The sequence below is a fragment of the Salvelinus alpinus genome, chromosome 23 (assembly GCF_045679555.1).
Source record: "Salvelinus alpinus chromosome 23, SLU_Salpinus.1, whole genome shotgun sequence".
In the NCBI taxonomy this organism is placed as follows: domain Eukaryota; kingdom Metazoa; phylum Chordata; class Actinopteri; order Salmoniformes; family Salmonidae; genus Salvelinus; species Salvelinus alpinus.
The window spans coordinates 8,097,375-8,112,374 of NC_092108.1; the positions used below are offsets into that span (position 1 = coordinate 8,097,375).

The window sequence follows — 15,000 nt, forward strand, 5'->3', positions numbered from 1 at the left end:
TTCTGGCTCCTGTCTGTAATTTCTCTCCATATATTTCATGACTTGTAGCTTAACGTGCGCGCAATGATTTGCCAAATTGTAGGTGGTAATATCTCTCTAGGATCTGATCCGTCATCGGTATTGTGAAATAATTACAATGTTGAGGTCAGATTTGAATGGAGAAAACTGATCCGAGAGCAGCTTTTCTTTACGATCCTATCAGTGTTGACACCCGCTCCAACGACGCCCTTAGCGACCGTTCTCACTGCGTGGTGTTTTTGGGTAACGCACGTTACATCTTGGGCCGCTGTAGGAAAGACGCCTGGTTATAAGTTCCAGCGCCATCGGGACCAATGGGCCCTGGAGTGGTATGTACGGAGTTAAATTAAGCAGCAAATTGCACAGCGTGAGCAGCGTCTCCTTAAGCAAACAAACAAACAAACAAACAAGCTAGAGCGCAAATTAATATTCAGCAATGCAGTTTAAATGTACTGTAATAGTGTACTTCTATGAGACTGACGGAACAAATTACAAATTAATTGTAATCTATTTGGTCCCTCAATCGGTATAAAATCTAAAGAAACATACAGCTTTGTTAATGTATTATAATATATGCCATTTAGTAAACGCTTTTATCCAAAACAACTTCAAGTACAGTGGGTGTGTTTTAGTAAGTGCCTCCAACAGGAATCAAACCCACAAACTTAGTGTTTCTAACACCATGCAACACAGGTATGGCTGTATTCTGGCATGATCCTAGGGTATAGTTCAAAAGCATGTTTTTAGTCAAACATAAAGTGCAGTACTTACTGTCAGCCTGAGAGGAGAGCACCAGGCAACTGAGTAGCAGCAGGAGGGATGGCACCGCCCCTCTGGGCAGGAGGGGAACTGCAGGGTGAATGTTAGGCACCATGATGGTCCAGGTTGGCACAGCGACTCCTCCTCGCTCCCCTCAACGAAGACACAAAGCGACTCCTCGCTCCCCTCAACGAAGACACAAAGCGACTCCTCGCTCCCCTCAACGAAGACACAAAACGACTCCTCCTCGCTCCCCTCAACGAAGACACAAAGCGACTCCTCCTCGCTCCCCTCAACGAAGACACAAAACGACTCCTCCTCGCTCCCCTCAACGAAGACACAAAGCGACTCCTCGCTCCCCTCAACGAAGACACAAAGCGACTCCTCGCTCCCCTCAACGAAGACACAAAGCGACTCCTCGCTCCCCTCAACGAAGACACAAAGCGACTCCTCCTCGCTCCCCTTCACGAAGACAGACACCTGGGAGGAGACAGAGAGAAGACAGGACGTTAGTGTTTTCATTCAAACACTTAATTTGATCTGAACTGAACTGATCTGACGGAAGTCAACAGCAACAACATCTGCAAAATGCTGGTACAAAAGCCAGACAAGAAAAAAGTTTAGCTTGGATCCATCAAAGACACAATCGGTAACAACACTATTCAGACTATATAAAACCAGATACCTCAGCATTAGTAGTTTCCTAAACCTTAGAAATGTAGCATAACAATCAACAGAGAATCGTGGGGCGATAAGAAAACTAACCCCTCCTTGACGGGCGAAAACCACCCCTCTAAACGATAACCACCCCTCTAACCCCTCTTTGACGGGCGATAGCTATCCCTCTAACCCCTCCTTGACGGGCGATAGCTACCCCTCTAACCCCTCCTTGACGGGCGATAACCACCCCTCTAACCGATAACCACCCCTCTAACCCCTCCTTGACGGGCGATAGCTAACCCTCTAACCCCTCCTTGACGGGCGATAGCTATCCCTCTAACCCCTCCTTGACGGGCGATAGCTACCCCTCTAACCCCTCCTTGACGGGTGATAGCTACCCCTCTAACCCCTCATTGACGGGCGATAGCTACCCCTCTAACCCCTCCTTGACGGGCGATAGCAATCCCTCTAACCACTCCTTGACGGGCGAAAGCTATCCCTCTAACCCCTCCTTGACGGGCGATAACCACCCCTCTAAACCCTCCTTGACGGGCGAAAGCTACCCCTCTAACCCCTCCTTGACGGGCGATAGCTACCCCTCTAACCCCTCCTCGACGGGCGATAGCTACCCCTCTAACCCCTCCTCGACGGGCGATAGCTACCCCTCTAACCCCTCCTTGACGGGCGATAGCTACCCCTCTAACCCCTCCTTGACGGGTGATAGCTACCCCTCTAACCCCTCCTTGACGGGCGATAGCTACCCCTCTAACCCCTCCTTGACGGGCGATAGCTACCCCTCTAACCCCTCCTCGACGGGCGATAGCTACCCCTCTAACCCCTCCTTGACGGGCGATAGCTACCCCTCTAACCCCTCCTTGACGGGCGATAGCTACCCCTCTAACCCCTTGACGGGTGATAGCTACCCCTCTAACCCCTCCTTGACGGGCGATAGCTACCCCTCTAACCCCTTGACGGGTGATAGCTACACCTCTAACCCCTTGACGGGCGATAGCTAACCCTCTAACCCCTCCTTGACGGGCGATAGCTACCCCTCTAACCCCTTGACGGGTGATAGCTGGGGACAGACTAGTACACAGTGAATCCCTGGGGACAGACTAGTACACACCGCCCCCTTAATGTTCAATATTAACAAATGAAAATGTCAGATGGGCTCAAATCAAACACACAGCAAGAGCATGTCTGCATACACAACTTCTATAGGGACCTGGGGGAAACAGACAGTTCAGGGAACAGAACAGAAAAACAAAAAATAACAACATTGTCAAGGAACAGAATTGATCAATACTGTTCCGGAATAGAACTGTTATTTTAAAAGCATAGGAACCAATTAATAACGTTATTTTACATTCTGGGCATTTTTTTCCAGTCCCACAAAAAAACACAACAAAGCATATTTTCAAAGCCCTCACTCTGTCACTCAGAAACACATTCCAGCGTCTGCCTGCCAGCTGGAAATCTTTGCCAGTGTGTATGCGTGTGTAGGCTCCCTGTCCCTCGCCCTCCGAAGCCTAGGCTACTGTAGCCCCTCCCCCTCCGAAGCCTAGAGTACTGTAGCCCCTCCCCCTCCGAAGCCTAGAGTACTGTAGCCCCTCCCCCTCCGAAGCCTAGACTACTGTAGCCCCTCCCCCTCCGAAGCCTAGACTACTGTAGCCCCTCCCCCTCCGAAGCCTAGACTACTGTAGCCACTCCCCCTCCGAAGCCTAGACTACTGTAGCCACTCCCCCTCCGAAGCCTAGACTACTGTAGCCCCTCCCGAAGCCTAGACTACTGTAGCCTACTGACGTTACAAGCGTGATTTAGAAATTAGGGAGAGATGTGTTTTTATTTGATTTCTGATGCCCCTCTGCACACACCAGTTATCTCTGGTCCCACGTTAAGTCAACTCTCGGGAAGTTCAAAGACATTCAAAGTTCCTGCATAGAAGCCGCTCCTCCGTAGGTATAATTCTGTGGGTCTAATTCAAATCAAATCAAATGTATTTATATAGCCCTTCGTACATCAGCTGATATCTCAAAGTGCTGTACAGAAACCCAGCCTAAAACCCCAAACAGGAAGCAATGCAGGTGTAGATAACGCACGTTATAACTAGCCGCCCAGCGCTTCAAGCCAAGCCTCCTCTCTCCTCCGCAATCTTTCACTCACATCTTGCGGCCTACACTTGTCTGTCCAATGCATGTAAACAACTACATCTCTGCCCCCTCTACAGCCAGCTGCTCCAACTGCACTGATTGGTGAACTCAGTTATTGTCGCTCTAAATAAAAAGGAACAGAAAGGAACAACATAAAACTTTATTTTGGGGGGGGGGGGGTCGGTTCAGAACTTTATCTCGCTGGTCTGAACAGCGGAACGGAACAAAATATATAACGGTTCTGCTCAGAACGAAACGATTGGAAAATAACGTTGGTTCCAACCCCTGCTTTTTTCTCATAGATGTGGTGCCAAGAAACTAAAAACAGTTCCTTCTACCAGCCTCCTACGAATACAAAATGTGTCCACGCTTGGTGGGTGACCAGTTAGCTTTCAGTTAGAGAAACAACTGGTCCAGTATCTAGTGGGAAAAGCCTGACTAAACCTCTCTAAAAACCTGCAGAGGAGTTGACTAGCCCATTACTCACAGGACTGTTTCAATACACACAAACACAGACCGCATCCCCCCCCCCTCTCTCTCTCTCTCTCCCACAGAGAGATTTTAACAAGCTAAAAATTCAACAACAAAAAATGTCTCTCTTCATCCGGGCCTCTCCTTTAATCTCTTTTGACAAGTTGCTTGGCGAAGAAAGGAGAAGGATGAGAATAAGAAGAAAGTGAAGTAATGCCGTGTATTATGAGTCACCGTGTTGTCAAGCCCCGCCGGCTGTTTCACCTAAGTTAACCCAAGTTAACTGAGCGCCTAAGAAAGTGAATCTTATTCTGCATGTTCTTTGGGCTGGTATATGTCTGGAGAGAGAGAGAGAGAGAGAGAGAGAGAGAGAGAGAGAGAGAGAGAGAGAGGGAGAGACAAAGACAGAGAGACAGAGAGAGAGAGAGAGAGAGAGAGAGATGCATGCATGGACAGAATTAGGCCAATATCCACTAATAATAAAAACTCAAAAAAGAGCAATTAAGTTTTGGAAACATCTAAAATAAAGTGACCCCCTCTCATATCATTACCAAGCCCTGCAATGCCAAGAGCTGAGCAAAGAAAAGAGTTCCCTCATCCAGCTGGTCCTGAGTTCACAAACCTGTTCTACTAACACACTGAAGCCTCAGGACCAGAACATCCAATCAATCAGGATAAACCAAATTACAACACAGTCAAAACAAAACTACATTGCTTATTGGGAAACACAAGCACAAACACACAGCAAAATGCAGTGCTATCTGGCCCTAAATCGACAGTACACCGTGGCTAAATATTTGACCATGGTTACTGATCAAAACCTTAGAAAAACCTTGACAAAGTACAGGCTCAGTGAGCACAGCCTTGCCATTGAGAAAGGTAGACACAGGAAAACCTGGCTCCCTGTAGAGGAAAGGCTGTGCAACCACTGCACAACAGCAGAACCTGAGACGGAGCTGCATTTCCTGACAAAATGTCAAAAATATATAACAATTAGAGAGTGTAATTTCCCCAAATTTGAAACCCTTATTCAAGGTTTCAAAGACCTCTCTGATGAGAGTAGGCTACCCGTCCTGTTGGGGGAGGACGCAGAGAGCTGTGGGTTGGCAGCGCACTACATTGCTGCCTGCCATAAGTTGAGGGACAGTGTCTGACAGACCAATCAACCTGCACATGTCCTCTACTGTATGTTTATTGTTATTGTTGAATGTATGGTTATTTTGACACTTGGTTATTGTTGTTCCTGTTGTCCCGTTGACAATTTTGATTCTCATTTATATCTTTTTATATTGTAAATATCCAAAATAAGCTTTGGCAATATGTACATTGTTACGTCATGCCAATAAAGCAAATTGAATTGAATTGAAAGAGAGAGAGAGAAAGAAAGAGAGAGCGAGAGAGAGAGAAAGAAAGAGAGAGCGAGAGAGAGAGAAAGAAAGAGAGAGCGAGAGAGAGAGAGAAAGAAAGAAAGAGAGAGCGAGAGAGAGAGAGAAAGAAAGAAAGAGAGAGAGAGCGAGAGAGAGCGAGAGAAAGAAAGAGAGAGCGAGAGAAAGAAAGAGAGGACAGAGAGCGAGAGAAAGAAAGAGAGGACAGAGAGCGAGAGAAAGAAAGAGAGGACAGAGAGCGAGAGAAAGAAAGAGAGGACAGAGAGCGAGAGAAAGAAAGAGAGGACAGAGAGCGAGAGAAAGAAAGAGAGGACAGAGAGACAGACAGACAGACAGACAGACAGACAGACAGACAGACAGACAGACAGACAGACAGAGAGAGAGACAGAAAAAGAGAGTGATAAACTTGGCATGTCGCTGTGTGAGCTCCAAACTCTTGGCAGCGAGGGGGTATCTTTCACAGTAGATGAGTGTGTGTAGGGGTATCTTTCACAGTAGATGAGTGTGTGTAGGGGTATCTTTCACAGTAGATGAGTGTGTGTAGGGATATCTTTCACAGCAGGTGTGTGTGTGTGTGTGTGTGTGCGTGTGCGTGGATATCTTTCAGATGCCAGAGAGAGACAGATGCTTTTCATCTTCAATCAGACACATTCCTGGAGCCATGATGTTTACTCTTCATTTATTTATTTATTATTATTTTGTTTGCCCCCTGTGGGTTAGCACCCCCCGGCCACACGCAAAAACACTGGGGAGGTGTGTGTGTGTGTGTGTGTGTGTGTTGCAGAGCTTGCATGTGAATCTGCTCCACTAATACACAGCAGGGAATGAGAGGAGTGACTGCAGAGTGAGACAGCAGGGTATGAGAGGAGTGACTGCAGAGTGAGACAGCAGGGTATGAGAGGAGTGACTGCAGAGTGAGACAGCAGGGTATGAGAGGAGTGACTGCAGAGTGAGACAGCAGGGTATGAGAGGAGTGACTGCAGGGTGAGACAGCAGGGTGTGAGAGGAGTGACTGCAGTGTGAGACAGCAGGGAATGAGAGGAGTGACTGCAGAGTGAGACAGCAGGGTATGAGAGGAGTGACTGCAGAGTGAGACAGCAGGGTATGAGAGGAGTGACTGCAGTGTGAGACAGCAGGGTATGAGAGGAGTGACTGCAGTGTGAGACAGCAGGGTATGAGAGGAGTGACTGCAGAGTGAGACAGCAGGGTATGAGAGGAGTGACTGCAGAGTGAGACAGCAGGGTATGAGAGGAGTGACTGCTGTGTGAGACAGCAGGGTATGAGAGGAGTGACTGCAGAGTGAGACAGCAGGATGCGCAGGCAGAGCGGAGCACAGGATGAGCAGTGTCTACTAACATGTGGGAGAGAGAGAGAGAAACAGAGAGAAACAGAGAGAGAGAGAAACAGAGAGAGAGAAACAGAGAGAGAGAAACAGAGAGAGAGAAACAGAGAGAGAAACAGAAAGAGAATGTGTCCTCGTTAGCATGCGTGTGACTGTGTGATGTATGCAATTATAAACTGGGTGGTTCGAGCCCTGAATGCTGATTGGCTGACAAACGTGGTATATCAGACCGTATACCACAGGTATGACAAAACATTTATTTTTACTGCTCTAATTACATTGGTAACCAGTTTATAACAGCAATAAGGCACCTCAGGGGTTTGTGATATATGGCCAATATACCACGGCTAAAGGCTGTGTTCAGGCACTCCGCAACGCACTTAGCCGCGATAAATTGGCCATATAGCGAACTAGTCAACGGATATCTGTCTATGACAACAAGGCCTCTCAGTGGGTGTCAGTCTGCATGCCAATACTGACCAGGCGTATCCAACAGTAGCCTATACTGACTCTGAATACAACATCACAGAAGCTGGTAGAAGACTGGACCAGCAGGCTCTCCTCTGTTTGTGAATAAAGGTACGTGGTGGAGTGTGTCTACTCTCTCCACTGTCAAATTATACCATTAACAATCCCACAGGAACCTCATTAACTAGTCACTCTTCCAAGACAAGTCAGAGGACGCTTCCATTAAAGCCTAGACCAGGGGGAGGTTTAAAGAACAGCCCTTCACAATAAAACCTAGACCAGGGGGAGGTTTAAAGAACAGCCCTTCATAAAGAACAGCCCTTCATAATAAAGCCTAGACCAGGGGGGAGGTTTAAAGAACAGCCCTTCATAAAGAACAGCCCTTCATAATAAAGCCTAGACCAGGGGGGAGGTTTAAAGAACAGCCCTTCATAATAAAGCCTAGACCAGGGGGAGGTTTAAAGAACAGCCCTTCATAATAAAGCCTAGACCAGGGGGGAGGTTTAAAGAACAGCCCTTCATAATAAAACCTAGACCAGGGGGAGGTTTAAAGAACAGCCCTTCATAATAAAACCTAGACCAGGGGGAGGTTTAAAGAACAGCCCTTCATAATAAAGCCTAGACCAGGGGGAGGTTTAAAGAACAGCCCTTCATAATAAAGCCTAGACCAGGGGGGAGGTTTAAAGAACAGCCCTTCATAATAAAACCTAGACCAGGGGGAGGTTTAAAGAACAGCCCTTCATAATAAAACCTAGACCAGGGGGAGGTTTAAAGAACAGCCCTTCATAATAAAACCTAGACCAGGGGGAGGTTTAAAGAACAGCCCTTCATAATAAAGCCTAGACCAGGGGGAGGTTTAAAGAACAGCCCTTCATAATAAAGCCTAGACCAGGGGGAGGTTTATAGAACAGCCTAGACCAGGGGGAGGTTTAAAGAACAGCCCTTCATAAAGAACAGCCCTTCATAATAAAGCCTAGACCAGGGGGGAGGTTTAAAGAACAGCCCTTCATAATAAAGCCTAGACCAGGGGGAGGTTTAAAGAACAGCCCTTCATAATAAAGCCTAGACCAGGGGGGAGGTTTAAAGAACAGCCCTTCATAATAAAACCTAGACCAGGGGGAGGTTTAAAGAACAGCCCTTCATAATAAAACCTAGACCAGGGGGAGGTTTAAAGAACAGCCCTTCATAATAAAGCCTAGACCAGGGGAGGTTTAAAGAACAGCCCTTCATAATAAAGCCTAGACCAGGGGGAGGTTTAAAGAACAGCCCTTCATAATAAAGCCTAGACCAGGGGGAGGTTTAAAGAACAGCCCTTCATAATAAAACCTAGACCATTTTGACTGGCTGCATCACTGCCCGGTACGGCAATAGCACCGCCCTCGATCACATGGTGCTACAGAGTGTGATGTGGACGGACCAGTACATCACTGGGGCTGAGCTCCCTGCCATCCAGGACCTCTATACCAGAGTGTGATGTGGACGGACCAGTACATCACTGGGACTGAGCTCCCTGCCATCCAGGACCTCTATACCAGAGAGTGCAGTATGAAGGTCCGGGAAATGATTAAAGACTCCAACCACCCAAGTCATAGACTGTTCTCTCTGCTTGTAAATATGGTACTGACCCTGTATATAGTCCCCTTACCCCTATACATATCTACCTCCATCACTCCAGTATCCCTGTACATTGTTAATATGGTACTGACCCTGTATATAGTCACCTTACCCCTATACATATCTACCTCCATCACTCCAGTATCCCTGCACATTGTTAATATGGTACTGACCCTGTATATAGTCACCTTACCCCTATACATATCTACCTCAATCACTCCAGTATCCCTGCACATTGTTAATATGGTACTGACCCTGTATATAGTCACCTTACCCCTATACATATCTACCTCCATCACTCCAGTATCCCTGCAAGAAGCGAGTCCCTGCATAAATGTTCCAACATCTAGTGGAAAGCCTTCCCAGAAGAGTGGAGGCTGTTATAGCAGCAAAGTAGGGACCAACTCCATATTAATGCCCATGATTTTGGAATGAGATGTTCGACGAGCAGGTGTCCACATACTTTTGGTCATGTAGTGTATTTTTCGTGTTATTTTCTCCTTCTAGTAATACATTGTTATTGATTACTTCATTGTTAAAACATGAAACTTGCAACCAGGGGCATGTTTTTGGAGTGCTTTGATACAGTCGATGTAAACAGTGGCCAGGCAGACCCAATGGGTTCAGGACACTGTGTTAGAGGCAGAGATGCCGGATGTCGGCTGGCTTCGAGGGTTCAGGACACTGTGTTAGAGGCAGAGATGCCGGATGTCGGCTGGCTTCGAGGGTTCAGGACACTGTGTTAGAGGCAGAGATGCCGGATGTCGGCTGGCTTCGAGGGTTCAGGACACTGTGTTAGAGGCAGAGATGCCGGATGTCGGCTGGCTTCGAGGGTTCAGGACACTGTGTTAGAGGCAGAGATGCCGGATGTCGGCTGGCTTCGAGGGTTCAGGACACTGTGTTAGAGGCAGAGATGCCGGATGTCGGCTGGCTTCGAGGGTTCAGGACACTGTGTTAGAGGCAGAGATGCCGGATGTCGGCTGGCTTCGAGGGTTCAGGACACTGTGTTAGAGGCAGAGATGCCGGATGTCGGCTGGCTTCGAGGGTTCAGGACACTGTGTTAGAGGCAGAGATGCCGGATGTCGGCTGGCTTCGAGGGTTCAGGACACTGTGTTAGAGGCAGAGATGCCGGATGTCGGCTGGCTTCGAGGAATAATTGATTTAAGAGACAGCAGAATAGGTATGTCTGAATAGCTCTGCACAGACAGACGATGGACGGACAGACGATGGACGGACAGACGATGGAAGGACAGACTGCTGAATAAAAACAATGCTCCCACCCCCTCACCCTCCCACCCCCCCTCCCTCCCACCCCCTCACCCCTCTCCCTCCCTCCCTCCCACCCCCTCCCCCTCTCCCTCCCTCCCACCCCCTCCCTCCCACCCCCTCACCCCTCTCTCTCCCTCCCTCCCCCTCTCCCTCCCTCCCCCTCCCTCCTACCCCCTCGTTTTACCTCAGGCAGCAACAAAACACAGTGTTCGTTTTACCTCAGCATACAGAGAATGCTTTTTGGATGCACGGAGAAAGCCAGAAGTCTGAAAACTCCAGAGAATAACTAGGCCGACATGCTGGGCTGATCTCCATGTAATCAAATGAAGGACTAGCTGAAGGTAACCAAATTACTACCCCCAACAGCTTCACAAACCACCATCTGCATCCTAAATGGCACCCTATGCCCTATGTAGTGCACTAGTTTTGACCAGGGCATATTGGGGGCTATGGTCTAAAGTAGTGCACTATATAGGGAATAGGGTGTCATTTGGGACGCAATCCTTAGTTGTTTCCAGTCTCCACACCAAGCCTGATGGTGCATGTAGTTTTCCAGGGGGGAGAGAGAGTGGAGAGAGACGAGGCAGAGCATTGACATTCAGTCAACAAAGACTAATGTCCTGTGACCTGGTTGGCTGGTTTTACTGGGCCTTTGTTTACAAGGCAATCCTGTCTGGTTAATTGTTAAGGCTTTAGTGCTGGGGGCAGGAGACTGAGTGCTCAATGGAGGAAACATATTCAAGCTAAGAACATGTCCTTCAGATAACCAATGTCCTATCTAGCCTGTCTGTCCTTCAGATAACCAATGTCCTATCTAGCCTGTCTGTCCTTCAGATAACCAATGTCCTATCTAGCCTGTCTGTCCTTCAGATAACCAATGTCCTATCTAGCCTGTCTGTCCTTCAGATAACCAATGTCCTATCTAGCCTGTCTGTCCTTCAGATAACCAATGTCCTATCTAGCCTGTCTGTCCTTCAGATAACCAATGTCCTATCTAGCCTGTCTGTCCTTCAGATAACCAATGTCCTATCTAGCCTGTCTGTCCTTCAGATAATTGTCCTGTGAGGATCCAAAAATAGGTCAGATCAGCTTGGCAATACATGACTTGGGCCAGACCCAGAAGGGGGGGGGGGCTAGTGGGGGGTTGACAGTTCACACCCCACAGGACAAAAAGGATGAAAGTGTTTTTGTTAAGAGAGGGATGTGATCTTAGAAGCTATATGAGGGAATTAGTTCTATAACTTTGTACAAGTAAGTAGTCCCCGCCCCCTTGAGTGAGGTCAGAGAGCGTGTCAGCCTGACGGAACCGCCCCTTTTTGAAGAACAGTATAAAAAAAACGACGGGTTAAGAATTGACCTATCAGACCAGAGAGGTGTCGTGCTGCAGCTCACGTCCAAAGTGACTGGAACTCTGAAATCTGAACACGAGGTAGAGACGATAGTCACCTCACGGACAATCGCTGGTACGGCTGATTAGTCTCTAGAAAAGCGCATTGAAGCGGGACCATTCTACTACTCTTGTCAAATCACCGCAGTACACTCCTCTCATCACCCCGGTGACAACCATCGACACGGCTGGCTAGGCTGTCTTCAACCCATCCTCTTCCACAGCCAGTGGAAGTAGAGTGAGCTCTGTAGTTCAGGACGACTGTGATTAGATAAATAACGGGCATCAGATTAATGAAAGTTAAGTCACGACATAACCAATATCTGTCATTCACATAGCCTAGCCAATATCTATCGTTCAGATAGCCTAGCCAATATCTATCATTCAGATAGCCTAGCCAATATCTATCGTTCAGATAGCCTAGCCAATATCTATCGTTCAGATAGCCTAGCCAATATCTATCGTTCAGATAGCCTAGCCAATATCTATCATTCAGATAGCCTAGCCAATATCTATCGTTCAGATAGCCTAGCCAATATCTATCATTCAGATAGCCTAGCCAATATCTATCGTTCAGATAGCCTAGCCAATATCTATCATTCAGATAGCTTAGCCAATATCTATCGTTCAGATAGCCTAGCCAATATCTATCATTCAGATAGCCTAGCCAATATCTATCATTCAGATAGCCTAGCCAATATCTATCATTCAGATAGCCTAGCCAATATCTATCGTTCAGATAGCCTAGCCAATATCTATCATTCAGATAGCTTAGCCAATATCTATCGTTCAGATAGCCTAGCCAATATCTATCATTCAGATAGCCTAGCCAATATCTATCATTCAGATAGCCTAGCCAATATCTATCATTCAGATAGCTTAGCCAATATCTATCGTTCAGATAGCCTAGCCAATATCTATCATTCAGATAGCCTAGCCAATATCTATCGTTCAGATAGCCTAGCCAATATCTATCGTTCAGATAGCCTAGCCAATATCTATCGTTCAGATAGCCTAGCCAATATCTATCGTTCAGATAGCCTAGCCAATATCTATCATTCAGATAGCCTAGCCAATATCTATCGTTCAGATAGCCTAGCCAATATCTATCATTCAGATAGCTTAGCCAATATCTATCATTTAGATAGCTTAGCCAATATCTATCGTTTAGATAGCTTAGCCAATATCCAGCCTGTCTATCACTCAGATAGCCTAGCCAATATCTAACCTGTCTATCATTCAGATAACCTAGCCAATATCTAGCCTGTCTATCATTCAGATAGCCTAGCCAATATCTAGCCTGTCTATCATTTAGATAGCCTAGCCAATATCTAGCCTGTCTATCATTCAGATAGCCTAGCCAATATCTAGCCTGTCTATCATTCAGATAGCCTAGCCAATATCTAGCCTGTCTATCATTCAGATAGCCTAGCCAATATCTAGCCTGTCTATCATTTAGATAGCCTAGCCAATATCTAGCCTGTCTATCATTCAGATAGCCTAGCCAATATCTAGCCTGTCTATCATTTAGATAGCCTAGCCAATATCTAGCCTGTCTATCATTCAGATAACCTAGCCAATATCTAGCCTGTCTATCATTCAGATAACCTAGCCAATATATAGCCTGTCTATCATTCAGATAGCCTAGCCAATATCTAGCCTGTCTATCATGCAGATAGCCTAGCCAATATCTAGCCTGTTTATCATCCAGATAGCCTAGCCAATATCTATCGTTCACATAGCCTAGCCAATATCTATCGTTCACATAGCCTAGCCAATATCTAGCCTGTCTATCATTCAGATAGCCTAGCCAATATCTAGCCTAAGAAGTGACAGACTCTGATTAGTCTAACTAAGACCTTAAAAGTGCAAGATGTGTGACTAATGACCAAGGTTCGAAGTGATAAACAACTTTTCTATCAGGTTAGATGTTAGAGAACACATGGATGACTCATCAGTCAGTTATGTGACGAGGTCAGCACATAAGGCCTAAACGTCACATAAGGCCTAAACGTCACATAAGGCCTAAACGTCACATAAGACCTAAACGTCACATAAGGCCTTAAACGTCACATAAGGCCTAAACGTCACATAAGGCCTAAACGTCACATAAGGACATAAACGTCACATAAGGCCTAAACGTCACATAAGGCCTAAACGTCACATAAGGCCTAAACGTCACATAAGGCCTAAACGTCACATAAGGCCTAAACGTCACATAAGGACATAAACGTCACATAAGGACATAAACGTCACATAAGGACTAAACGTCACATAAGGCCTAAACGTCACATAAGGACATAAACGTCACATAAGGACTAAACGTCACATAAGGCCTTAACGTCACATAAGGCCTAAACGTCACATAAGGCCTAAACGTCACATAAGGCCTAAACGTCACATAAGGCCTAAACATCACATAAGGCCTTAACATCACATAAGGCCTAAACGTCACATAAGGCCTAAACGTCACATAAGGACATAAACGTCACATAAGGCCTAAAAGTGGTGATGTCAGCACGCAAACGTCATTAACGGCACTTTCGGTATTTTATTAGGATCCCCGTTAGCTGTTGTGAAAGCAGCAGCTACTCTTCCTGGGGTTCCACACAGAACAGGAAACATAATACAGAACATTAAATAGACAAGAACAGCTCAAGGACAGAACTACGTACATTTAAAAAAAGGCCCATACGTAGCCTACATATCAACACACACACACACGCTATCTAGGTCAAACAGGGGAGAGGCGTTGTGCCGCGAGGTGTCGGTTGCTTCATCAGTTTGAGCTGTTGCTTTACCTTTGAAAATCGCTTGGAGGTGAATTTAGGCCGTCATCAAACTGTAAACAACAGACATTTAATTGATGAAATCGATGACGCACATCCTACGTGACACCACCGTTATAAAAACCTCTTGGATCGGGGCAATTAGACACACACACACACACACACACACACACACACACACACACACACACACACACACACACACACACACACACACACACACACACACACACACACACACACACACACACACACACACACACACACACACACACACACACACACCTGTAACTCCAATCGCGTTCCATCATGCCAGTACCGCATCAGTTATCAGTGACTCACATCTAAGATAATGTTTTATTGTCACATACACCAGGTAGGTGCAGTGGAATGTGTTGTTTTACAGGGTCAGCCATAGTAGTACGGCACCCCTGGAGCAAATTAGGGTTACGTTCCTTGCTCAAGGGCACAGACAAATTTTCACCTTGTCGGCTTGGCTATTCGAACCAGCGACCTTTTCGGTTACTGGCCCATAGCTCTAACCGCTAGGCTACCTGACTCTAACCGCTAGGCTACCTGACTCTAAGCTACCTGACTCTAACCGCTAGGCTACCTGCCTCTAACCGCTAGGCTACCTGCCTCTAACCGCTAGGCTACCTGACTCTAACCGCTAGGCTACCTGACTCTA

At 46.7% G+C, this 15,000-nt stretch overlaps 1 protein-coding gene across 20 annotated transcripts in view; it reads right to left on the reverse strand.

Moving 5' to 3' along the window:
• Nucleotides 1-15,000, reverse strand: part of LOC139550147 (receptor-type tyrosine-protein phosphatase F) — a 498,277-nt gene that overhangs the window by 299,117 nt on the left and 184,160 nt on the right. For all 20 annotated transcript variants that reach the window (XM_071360808.1, XM_071360817.1, XM_071360813.1 and 17 more), the window contains one exon: nt 790-1,257. In XM_071360808.1, the coding sequence (XP_071216909.1) occupies nt 790-892 (103 nt within the window). In that variant the 5' untranslated portion in view covers nt 893-1,257. The remainder of the gene's footprint in view (nt 1-789; nt 1,258-15,000) is intronic.